General features: G+C 34.5%; 1 protein-coding gene across 2 annotated transcripts in view; it reads right to left on the reverse strand.

Moving 5' to 3' along the window:
* The window catches only part of SMEK2 (SMEK homolog 2, suppressor of mek1 (Dictyostelium)), an 82,820-nt gene that overhangs the window by 37,508 nt on the left and 31,982 nt on the right, over positions 1-13,330 (reverse strand). For both annotated transcript variants that reach the window (XM_006868016.1, XM_006868015.1), the window contains exons 5-7: positions 7,794-7,871; positions 5,703-5,819; positions 3,894-4,010 (exon numbers count right to left, since the gene is read on the reverse strand). In XM_006868016.1, the coding sequence (XP_006868078.1) occupies positions 3,894-4,010; positions 5,703-5,819; positions 7,794-7,871 (312 nt within the window). The remainder of the gene's footprint in view (positions 1-3,893; positions 4,011-5,702; positions 5,820-7,793; positions 7,872-13,330) is intronic.

Raw genomic sequence — 13,330 nt, forward strand, 5'->3', positions numbered from 1 at the left:
GCTAACATTAAGAAAGTGCCAATATCTGTTTTAACCTGAGTCCATAAATACAAGAAGGAAAAAAAGGGAAAGAGAATGATGAGAAGAGCAAGAAGGACGCTGTGAAACAGTGTATTAAAAATAACTTGAAGGATATTGTAGAAGCATTCAAGTTTTCCTTGGTTCTTAGTAGAAACAGGAGAATTTAAAACAAAAAAAATTGAAATGTGATTTGTAGCAATTTGAATGGAATCACTACAAGTATGACAATATTAGTGCTTCTTTCAACCCACTCTGACAGGTCAAAGAAGAGCAACAAAAGTCCCTCAAATTCTATATATGAACTTAATGTAAAATGGCAGTACGGTCTGCACAAAGAAAACTTTAAGCTCACTTATTAAACTCAAGGAATTCTATGACACACTGAAGTTAAACAACGAAACAGTTACTGTGAAGATGACCCTGACTCACGGCTATCGTCATGGATCAGAGTACAACTGTGCTCCAAAGGTTTTTCAATAGCTGTAATCTTTCAGACCAGATCTCCAGGTCTTTTGGGTGGTGGCTCCAACCTTTTGATCAGCAGCCAAGTACATTAATCTAGAGACTTCACACTAATACAGTTACAAAGAAATAACTTGAAATGTGTGTGGCGCTGTGGGCTAATGCGTCAGACTGCAAAGTTGTTTGAACTGCAAAGTCAGTGGTTCAAGCTCACCAGCTGCTCCTTGGAAACCCTATACAGGGTTTCCAACAACAATCATGAGTAAAAAGCAGTCTGGTGGCACAGTCATTAAGTGCTTGGCTGCTAACTAAAAGGTGCATGTTCGAATCCACCAGCTGTTCTGTGGGAGGAAGATGTGACAGTCTGCTCCTGTAAAGATTATACCCTTGGATATCACTGGAACCTCTATGGGTTAGGTCTACTCTTCCTAAAAGGGTTTCTCTAAGTCAGAATCAACTTGACGGCAATGGGTTCACCATGAGATATCATCAGACAAACCCAAACTGTTGGAGAGTGGGACCAGGTATCTTTTGCTCAAAATACGAATAAGGACTGTAGTTACACAATAAAATTGTAAAAATAAAGTATAACGTGGATGTATAAAGAATTCGCTATGGGTTGGAACCGACTCTACGGCACTTAACAACAACAACAACAACAACAACATCTGTAGAGTTTTTAGCAGGTAGATACTGAAGTAACCTAGGGGTGAAGGGGCATTCTATCATCATTTTTACAACCTATTCTTCAAGGATTCAGAAAAGAAGGCAGTATGCATGCATGGATGTGAGAGTGGGCATGTGGTTGTATGCAAATACTCACTATCAACACTCATGGAAGGAGCAATCAAGAAATCAAATGATGTATGTTGTTGCTGTTGTTAAGTGCTGTTGAGTGGACTCTGACTCATAGAGAGAGACCCTGTATAGCGTTTCCAAGGAGCAGCTGGTGAGCTTAAACCCCAAACCTTACAGTTCAAATGGCCTTGCTATCTGGCGCATTAACCCACAGTGCCATACCAGGACTCCAAACGATGTATAGCACTGGGCAAACGATGTATGGCACTGGGCAAATCTGCAACAGAAGACTTCTTTAAAGTGTTCAAAAGCAAAGATGTCAGTTTTGAGGACTAAAGTGTACCTGGACCCATGACATGGTATTTCCAAAAGCCTCATATGCTTGTGAAAATTGGACAATGAATAAAGAAGACTGTAGAAGAATTGATGCATTTGAGCTATGATGCTGATGAAGACTATTAAAAGTATTATGGATTGCAAGAAAAAAAAAAATCTGTGTTGGAGGAAGCATAGCCAGAAAGTTCCTTGAAAGCCAGGATGGCGAGACTTTGTCTCTCACACTTATTACGTCTGTCTCTCAGACGTATTAGGATCCAGTCCCTGGAGAAGGACATCATGTTTGGTAAAGTGAAGGGTCGGCAAAAAAGAGGAAGACCCCAATGAGGAGATTTGGCACACTGACAACAGCAATGGGCTCAAGCTTAGCAACAATTATGAAGGATGGTATAGGGCTGGGCAGTGTTTTGTTCTGCTGAGCCTACGGTTGTTGTGAGTTGGAATTGACTCAATGGCACCTAACAACAATGATCAGACCCACCATCAACGCCTGTTCAACAGTCAACCTACCAAATGATGTATTGCACTGGGATAATATGCTGCAAAAGATCTCTTTAAAGTGTTTAAAAGCAAAGGTGTCACTTTGAGGACTAAGGTGTGCCTGAACCAAACCATGGCATTTTTAATTGCACACAAAAGCTGGATACAAAAGAAGACTGGAGATGTATTTGAATTATAGTGTTAGGGCAGAATATTTAATATACCATGGACTACCAGAAGAATGAACACATCTATCTTGGAAGAAGTACAGACAGAATGCTCCTTAGAAGTGAGGATAGCAAAACTTCATTTTACATATTTTGACCATTTTTTCAGGAGGGACTGGTCTCTGGAGAATGACATCATGCTTGGTAGAGGGTCAGTGAAAAAGGAAATCCTCAACAAGATGAACTGACACGGTGTCTGCAACAATGTGCTTGAGGACAGTAACAATTGTGAGGATTGCAAAGGACTGGGCAATGTTTCATTTTGGAACCAACTCAATGACACCTAACAACAACATGGGCTCATTCAATGATCTTGAAGCAACAAAATTCTAAAATTGTAAAAGCATTACATCAGAAAATTCAGGTCAATAAAAGATCTTTAAAGACTCTGATTATAAGAAAATGAGAAATTGAGAAAGACTTTTCACAGCTGTGAAGTACCACTGAATTGGTTCCAACATAGCAAACCTGTGTAGGCTTTCTGAGTAGCAGCTTGTAGGTTTGAATTGCCTCTCTAGGTCTTATGCATCAATTAAATTATAAATATTTTCAATGAACACAATAATCAAGACCATGAGTTAAGAATTCTAAAAGCCAACAGCTAACTACTACTATGGTGCTGCAAGATTTTATGAGTGCTTTAAACACTCACCTTTGAGATGTACTAATAAAATTAATTTCAAAGTTATCATTTGTAAATGATAGCACTGAAATAAAACAATCACCAGTGAGATTATAAAGTCATTAACACAGTAGGTACTTCTTTATTTCAAACTAGATTTAGCACCATTTGGTTATAAAAATATCAATTTCAAATATACTTAATGCCAACCAAGTATCTCTTCTTCCTAAATTATAGAATTAGGCTCAATTGATTTGAAAATAAAACAGCTTTAAGAAACACTGGAAGTACTTAACAAAGATAAAAGTACAAATCTAAGTAGACATTAAGAGACTAAGCACGAAACTACTATAATTTTAATTCAATATTACTTCATGCATGGATCAGATTAAAATTAGAAAGAGACAAAGTTATAATTCCTCAAGAAAAGAATTATATTTTCATAACCTTCTCCTTAACACTAAAATATTTTCAATATAACAAAAACTTTTAAGCTAGTTATGTGCTCATCTTGTTCTTAAAACAGTTTAAGGGTAATTTTTAAATATTTCTTTGGTGGAAAAAGACATTGGGCTCATTAAAATTTTATTTACACACACACACACACACACACACACCACACACAAATCTGAACAAGTTTAAGCAACTTAATTATACAGTACAGGTAAGTGACTGCCTTGAAAATTTCCTTAGGGTTTGAAATTATATTTTACTAGTACTTGTTTTAAAACCAACACCTAAGCATCCATTTACTTTAACATGAGTTTTGTTTTGTTTTTTTGACAATCAACAATTGCCATATATTTTGAAGTTCCCAAACTTAAAATTGATCCTAATTTTATTATTCTGCTTCAAAAGAGTTAAGAATACTGGTAATGCCATTTCTTTCAATAGTTTGCTAATAACACTTTGCTAAACATACTAAGAACTGAAGCATGATTACTTACATCATCACTCTGCTGGGCTTCTTGCATTACAAATTCTCGAACCATGGATGGACTAAACTCTACTAGATAAGAAAATATATCTGTAGCAGCTGATCGGACTTGCAAATCATCCATGCCCTGGGGAAAAGGGTGGAGAAAAATTAGGTCCCTTTAAGACTGTTAAAAAATATATTCTTAAAAAAAAAACAAAAAAAAAACACACACACACATATATATATATTCTTGCGTTACATTTCCCTTTTCTTTCCCAAATCCATGCAAATTTTTTTTTCAGATTTAGTTATTTTACTGAACACTAAATATCCTTTTTTCAATCACTAAAACTTTTAGGTAGTTTGAAAAATCATTTAGCTTCTACTAGTTTTAATCAAACTAAAGATAGTATTCAGAGAATTCAAATATAAGAGTCATCACAGAATAAAGCAATGCTTTTAAAACACTAGAATTTATGTGTGCTTTGTTATTTGGAAGTGGGGTACGAGTGGGATCGTCATTTCAAATACGACTAATCTGTCCTTATGAAAGCCATTCAGAATCTGTATTCTGCCCTGTATGTTCAAGGGTTACTTGTTAGTAACCATTTCTATCATTCTTACTGCCTTTGGTTATCCTAACAGATGTTCTGAAAATACTTTGAGCATTTTTACCCTTTTCTACAACTTAGTTTTATATAACAGTGGTCCTAAATGCTTTTCTCCTGTAAAATTACCAAATGCTCTTCTTCTTCTAAATTACCAAATCTCCAAGTGATTCTAAAAACACCCCCTAAAGCGCAGCTCTCAAAAGTGTGGTCTAAGCCTTTCAGGAAGTTGTAGTTAAGTGCCGTAGAGTTGGTTCCGACCCACAGGGTTTCCAAGGAGAGGCTAGTGAGCTTGAACTGCAGACGATGCGGCTCAAACCGACTTTTGCAGTCCAGTGCATTAACTTACAATACCATACTACGACTCTTTTCAGGAAATAGGTAAGATTAAAACTATTTTTATAAAAATATGACGATGTTATTTACCTTTTGCACTGTCATTCTACCCAACATACAGTAGTGTTTTTCAGAAGCTACATGACATGTGACATTACAATGGGTTAAAAGCAGAACATGCTATGACAATTTAGGCATTGTCTACACACCCAGACAAAAAAGGGATTTGAAATATAAATCATTATCTTTAGTTGTGTTTTGGAAAATAAATTATTTAAAGAAGTTGTCTTATTTATGCCAATATATAAGAGGTTGATTCTTACAATTTCCCAATAAATATTTAATTTTTTTCTGAGTTTTAATTTGTCATACAGTAAATGATCTACAGATAAAACCAATATAAAAAAAGTTTGAAAACTACTGCTCTAAACCTGCATTGCAGCACTAGCTTCCTTGGTCCAATCTGCTTTCATTCTATGCAATAAAGTAAAGACACTTTATTAGTTTCTATGAAAACACTCTTAATGTCACAGAGAAATAATTTTGCAAAACATGTTAAGACTTTTATTCCCTGGAAGCCATAATGCTGATGAGTCAATTCTGACTTACAATGACCCAATAGGACCAAACAATACTGCCCAGTAAATCTTTACTGATGCTCACTGCCACATCTTTGTCCTGGAGAGTGGCAAGTGGGTTTAAACCTCGAAACTTTCAGTTACTAGACCAATGCTGCAAGATTAAAAATGTAAAAAAACTCAAATTCACTATTAGACAAATAATAACGAGTGACATAAAACTTAAGTCATTCTTACAACAAATATTTTTCCACCCATAGTATAAAGTCTCTTAAATCAGATTTTCAAAAATATGTGAAAAAACTATATAATTACCATTACAATTTCAAGAGCAGGAAGTATTCCCAATTTTGCCAAAGTTTTGAAAAATGCATCCCTGTTTTGAGGTTGCAATGTCTGAGAAAATGCACAGAATTCCTTGAAAAAATTAACCTGTAATGTTAGAAATTATAGTGAGAAATCAACAAACATAACATTGTAAGCAATCTATACCACAGCACAGAATTCTGCTGAACTTTATTAATACTAAAAGCTACCACCCTATTAAAAGTAAACTGGATTGTTCTTCAGTCACTGACCAAGTAACTCCCTAAGAATTTACACTGTATGTACTAAGGTAAGTCAAAAAGTATTGCTATTAGGGTTCTAGTTCTTATGTGTACATATTTTATTCCAAACAAAACATGCTTAAACATGTCTGCAATCAGTGGATGGCTTAAGACAAGTTATCTCAGTTAGACAATTGTCTGAGCCTTATTAGTTAAAAGAATGAAATGTTCAATCAAAAGAGTGGCTTGAGATACAATATTCTAGGTCAATTATATTCAAGTTACCGAGGTCAGTTCAGAAGGCTATGACACCTGTGACTTGGATTTCCAAAGGGGTCATCTTGATAGATTTTTGCAAAGGATACATGAAGATCATGGGAGCTTATTCTGAAGAAGTTTTAATAACACTGAAAACCACAACCAGTGAGAAAAAGGCCAGAAACGTTACACCGAGGAATTTCTATTACAACACTGCACCTGCTCATTTTTCAAGGGTAGTAAGTCTGTCCAATTAGAATTTCATTGACAATCTTTATACTCCACGCTCCATCCCTGGTATTTCCTCTTGAGACCTTGTTTTGTTCCCAAACTCAAAGAATACTTAAAAGGAACATGATTTGAGACCCTTGAGGGTGCTGAAACTATTGTTTTGATGTGTAAATCAAAAAGCCTGTAAAGAATTCTTCAGGGAAGGGTTAAAGACATGGAAACACCACCTTCAGAACTATATGGAGTTTATGTGGCAAACAATAGCACCACATTTTTAATATTTTTAGTAAAGGTTTCTATGATTTTACAGCAATACTTTGGGACTTAACCACTATGTACATACATTTTACGTATGTGCATGCATGTATTCCACATATATATCAGAAAGGACAGTTACGCATACTTCTTAGACACAACCAAACACCTTGCAAGACTGGTTTGGTGGATGTAAAAGCTTAGAATCATATTAGTGTAGGTCAACTCTGGGCATAACAGAGTTCCTAAAGTGTATGTTATGCATCCCATTGTGGTGAAGTGTGTCAAAGGCCACCTATTGATCTACTGATCACTATTTGTTCAGAACAAAAGAGAAAGAAGGAAACCAAAGACTCAGAGAAGAAATTTGTTTATAGGACTTATAGTCTATAAGAACAATAGCCTCACCTAACCTGAGAAAAGAACCTGATGGTACCCACCTACCATAACCTATCATTTTGATATGCCCACAATAGAGGGATCCTGAAAGAATGAGAGAGAAATTTGGAAAAGAACTGAAAATCACAAAATGTCTAGACTTACTGGACTGACTGAGACAAGAGCACACCCCAAAATAATTTCCCTAAGATATTTTTTAAAACTAAACACAGAGATTATACCTGGGGTCACCTTTTAGTTAAATGAAAGATTGGTTCATAATGATAACATCTGTAAGTAAGGAGCTCCTTTAAAAAATTATCTGCTATTGTTACGCACCTTGAGTCCATTCAGACTCATAGTGAGCCTGTATGACCACCAACCTTGCAGTTCAAACCAATTTAGCAGTCCAATGATTATCCTACAGCACCACACCATCTATGTATATGAGTCCAAATGGTCAAAATTTACTCTAAAGCAATGACTAGAAGGGAAGAGGACAGAAAAACTAGAGTACTGGAAGTAGTACAAATAGAATGGAATGTTAAGAGAATGTTGACACATTGTGAAAAACTGTAACCAATATATCAGAGAATTTGTGCAGAAATTGTTAAATGAGAATCTAATTATCTGTGTAAACTTTCACCTGAAACACAATAATGTATAACAACAAAAAAAGCTGACCATGCCTTAAAATCAGTACTTTTTATGAGTTTGAATTTAAAGACTAACTTACCAATTCTCGCCTTTTATCGTCATCTGTAGCCTCATCGGTTAATTGTGCAAAAACTTCTGACAAAAACTTCTCATCTTCCTGCATGAGAAGAGATAATTACTATGAAATATTAATGAAAGCATAAAATTACATTAATTTATGTGATTTTGAAGCTGAATAATCAATATCATTTTAATTATGAAAACTAGACTTCTAAGGCATTTTCATGTCCTAATTTTTCAATACCTGAATAAACCATTCAGTTTAAGTTGCAAATTGCTAATCCTCAATTACACTCTTTGAAAAGCAAAAATGTTAAGAAGTCGTGAATGAAAATTTGTTTAAGTTAAACATAATGCAAACAAATTTGAATATTTCACTGTAAATTTATAATCATTTAGAAAAACAAGAGTTGGCACAAATACATAAGTAAAGAAAGCTGATTTCCGGCAGATGATTACAAAACACCAGAACTCATGAAATATAATAAACTAGGGCCATTTGAAGCAGAGTCCTAGATGTTCCAGCCGTCCCCAAGTAAATAACTAAATGACAAAACATTCACTAACTGCTTTTCAAAATGATGACTGTGAGCTATTTAAATTTCCAAACTAAACCTAAATCTACTGTGGTCAAGTTGATTCAGACTCATAGGAACCCTAAAGGACAGAGTAGAACTGCCCCACAGGGTTTCCAAGTCCAAGACCTTTACAGAAGCTAAATGTCACATATAAGCTAAGTGCTTAATGTTAATTTCCCTAAATATTATTTAAAATGAGAACCAGAAAAGTATAGTACAGTATGTATGTATGGTAATTTTTAAAAATATAAATTGTGTGTATGAAGACTAGAAGAGACATACATGAATAAGTTAACTATAGTTATCTTTTGGTAACAAATTATAATTCTCTTTTGCTTATCTATTATTTTCTAACTTTCTATAATGAGCATGGACTATGAAATGATAATCAATAAAACTGATAATATTGAGATTCATTTTAGAGATTTCCATAAAAAATTGCTAGTGATTTTAAGATTCACTATCTGAAATTTTCATTTTATGAACTATAATTTGCATTGAGTTTTAATTAATTAAAAAGGCATATTCTATAAATGTGTATATAGTAACATCTCTATGCTTGATAGTAAACCAGACCCTAATATATGAAGGATATAACTCAAATATTGCATTTTTTTCTTATTGTAAACCATCCATGAAGTAGTATAAATTTCTAATTTTTTTTTTTTTTTTTTGAAATAAGGTGAAGTATACATGATAAAATAAATGAATTAAAACACTTATGTACTACCACGGAAAATATAGCCAACTTTCCTCCTAAATGTCAACTGATGCTAGTCAAATAAAACACTGAGAGAAATAAGCCTTTTCATTAACCTGGCTCAAACTGGTGTTTCATTTATTTCACTGATTTCTTTTGGCTCTTGTGCATGGTGTAGCATAGAACATCTCTTTTCAAAGGATGTTCAAACATATAGGTAATCTTTTACTTATCCCTCAGATCAGTTTTTTCCAAATATATTTTAAGTCTCAATATTTTAAGCTTTGGCAATTAAGTGCACATTTACCTCTAATCACACCTTTTAATAAATTCTTATCTTCCCATTATCTCTTCCAGATCAAACCATATCCATTCTAATCTGAAGATTTTTAGCTTTCTCTGAATATTTTTCATGGGAATTAAGTTCCAACTCCTTGATAAATGTAATTTCAATTAGTCTTACAAGTTTCAGTGTGTGTCAGTGGACCGCTAAAACTACACGCGATACTACTTACTACTTGAGGCAATCAAGCAGCATCGTCTTCCAGGGGAATACTTTATGATTTACACTCATTTTTAAAAATCTGATTTCCAACATTTTTCTCTATAGTATTCTTTAAGCTAAAACACAATATATTCCAAAGTACATATATTAAAAAAACTGATTTACAGTTTAAAGCCTATCATAAAAAATAGTTTGAATGTTACTCTCTATATTCTTCATTCTCAAGTAATCAAACTGGTCATCTTTTTAGATCATTTGAATTTTTCTTTTCCATTTGGTTTTAATAGTTTTTGCTTTAATTAAAAAACCATACCAATATAAATCAAATTGTCTATGACTACTTTTCTGGCTAACACATTAAAAAACAAAATTAAAAAAACCACCTGTGGGAAATAGAAGCAACGTTTCTAAAACATTAGAAACATGTACAAATTCTTTTCTTTGCAATAATATAAAAGGCCAAAACACCAACCAACCAAGGAAACAATAAAATCTCAGACCCCATCCATTATTCTTTAGAATCACAGAATTCAGAATTAGACCAAAAGCTTGAAACTACCTAATTCAATTTTAAAGTTCAGGAAGATTGTAGACCAAAGAGAATACTTACCTGATGTTACTTAGCTAGCTAGTGACACAGCTGGAGTTAGCATCTATGCCTCCTGCATAAAGAAATTTTTTCTTCCCAACAAATTAATTACAGGAGAGGTTTCTAATTAAAATAAATGAACCAATCAAAAGCAAAACACATGCAAAAAACTGGAATGGGTCAAATTTAATTAAGGTAAAATTTAATTTGATAAATTCTATACTTGAGTCTAAAAACATCCTAAGAAGGAAAACAAAGAATTGTATCACTGTAAACAAATGTTTTTATTTTTAAGGTCTTTGAAGATTTTATAAATTTTAGTTAATTGTTTGGATTAAAGGTTCAGAAATTTCTCTCAATGTTGAAAGCTTGAGATGTCAAAAAAGAATTAAACCACTGATCTTGTTGGATTTGTTTTAATCACACTTTTAGCTACAGAATTATTGTTAATTGTTGTTGTTAAGTACCTTCGAGTTGGTTCCAACCCATATGGAGCCTGTATTAGGGTTTCTGAGAAGCACCTGGTGAGCTTGAACCGCTGACCCTGAAGTTCCCACTGACTTTACAATCCAGCACATTAACCCACAGCACCACACCAACAGTTGCAATGAATGTACTACGTTAAAATGTCAACATGAGATTCTTGTCCTCCATAAATTTTTTTCAAATGGGAAAACAAGCTTTCTGTTCTGAAAAGATCTTATTCTATAGTGCTCCTTAAGATAAACACTGGACTTTGAACCACAGACCTGGAGTCCAAGCCCACCAGCCACTCCCTGAGAAAAACACAAAGCTTTCTGCTCCCGCAAAGATTTAAAAAGCTTCAAAAACCCTGTACAGGGTTGCTAAGAGTTGGAACCAACTCAATGGCACTTTACAACAACAACCTCATTCTACTTACTTTTGAGAACTTAATGTACAAAACATTTTTAGTGTATTTCTCAATTCTCAACATAAGAGATTTTGACCTGCAATTAACTAGAAAATCCAGATAGTCTTACCATGTTTAAGAAGAAAGCAACATAAGTGTATATAGTAGGAGCCAGTACCTTGATAAATACTTTCATATAATTTGTCACTTAACTGAAGGTAAAGTGGGATTTATATGAAGCTTTGTACCACACCTCTTTTGGTTTTACATTTTCATTTGTCCTCTAAAACTCATGCAATAGCATGTTTACTACTCATTTAAGAAGCCATCTATATGCCATAATGTAAACCAAGGTGAACAGTGTCTGTAATTGGAACCTTCTTACAATGATCAGAATTCCTGAAAGAAAATTTGGTATTTTATGGAGAATCCTAATTTATAATGTAACCCCCCACCCCCCAATTTCCCAGATCTTATCTAATGTCAGATCTCACTCATTACTTTTCTTAAAAGTATGTTTGTTAAAAAAAAAAGAAGAAAAGATAAAATAAGCCATCTATATCAATGCTTGAAAACCAAAAGGATTTGTGGCAATACTCAGTTACTATTCAAAAAAATTCTACCTGGAAATCTCAGAACTAAGATTTGTAGGAAATGAGCCCTCAGAGACCACAGGCCACAATCTGAATTATTTTCCAACACAAACACTTCTGGAAAATAGAACCCTGCTTGACACATACAACTAGTTGGAAGGTCTACATTTAAAAATAAAAAAATTCTGTATGATTTAAGTAATAGGGAGAGTTCAAAGTATCTGGATATCTCATAAAATGCATCTCATGAGCCAGAAAGCCAGAAATGAGTAAGATATGATTTTTTTCCATCTGTATTCAATTTGTATAATTATAGTCTTCACAATAACACCAATCACAAAATATATTAAATGGCATGCAAATTACTATAAATATTTATAGAATAATATTACTTGATGGATATATAATAATTGATGATTATCACAGGCTTGGAAACCGATCCCTTTCAGTCAAAAGCATTCATTTTAAAACTATACTTGAGGTTCTGTCATTAGATCCTTTATATCCAGAATACTGAGTGTGACTCTATTTTTCAGTCTCCTGAGACTAAAGCTGTGTCAGCAAGATGGTACTCTGGACTGAATTGTATGATTTCAAAAGCAGATTCCATGTAATACAAATGAAATAAACTTCCCTCACACTATTGGTTATGGAATAACAAAAAATTGCTAAGTTACAAAATGATATGAAGTATACATAAAGTAACGTAACAATAACAGATGAACAGTAGTTGACAGTGCCATAAAATCAGGTCTCATACCCAAGTAACAGGGTCAGAGATTCTCAACATTTGGTCTCAGGACCACTTGACACTTAAAAAATACTGAGGTCTCCTGAGATGTTATTACATGGGTTTAAGTTCATTTTTCTTTATAATAATTGAAATAAAAACTGAGATACTTAAAAATAATTAATTTTTAATTACTAAATGTATGTAGTAAAAGTGGATGGGGACAAATGGTGATTAAGATTTTACGACCCAAGTACAAATAATTGTCAACAATTCATTGCTATTGTCACAACTTATAGAAGATTATAGAAGATTTGTAACAAATTATAGAAGATTTGTAACTAAAAGGGGGGAAGAAAACATTAATGTTTCCTTGATCATCAAGAAGGAAGAGCATGAGATCACTACCTCGAAAGCCAGTGATAGCAGAGATTGTGGCAGCGGCAGAGACATGGAGAGACAGAGCAGTTGTAAGCTCTGGGCCCATGGACTAAGGCTGTGTGTCTGGGGACAGGAGGCTGGCTTGCAGAATATATCCTTTGGACATTTAAATGAATATACATAAATATGTTTATATATGTGCACGAGGGCTTCTATCATCAAAGGTGGCGGTTAAACGATGTGGGATAACTGCGTAGACCTGGTGGAGGTGTTAAATGAAAACCAGACCACGGAGTGGCGGGGTGAGAGGTGTCTGGAGACCAGGTCGATGGGGAGACGTTGCCTAGCGGGAAGAGACTGCAGGGGCTGGCCAGGTTGTGCTACTTACCCCGGACACTAGAGCGCCTTCCTAGCCTAACCGTTGGATCGTGGCTTTGAGGCGGGTTGACCAATTTAGAGACCCACAAGCCCAGCCCAAAGCGTCTCACTACAAACCAGTAGCCCCTGCTGCGCTTCTGCCTCTTGATTGACATCCAAGGACAGAAATCCTGCCTTTGAGCCAGACTTAAGGGCCCTAGAACAAAGAGATTCCTATTTAACAGCAACCAT

The sequence above is a fragment of the Chrysochloris asiatica genome, unplaced genomic scaffold, assembly GCF_000296735.1.
Source record: "Chrysochloris asiatica unplaced genomic scaffold, ChrAsi1.0 scaffold00114, whole genome shotgun sequence".
Lineage (NCBI taxonomy): Eukaryota > Metazoa > Chordata > Mammalia > Afrosoricida > Chrysochloridae > Chrysochloris > Chrysochloris asiatica.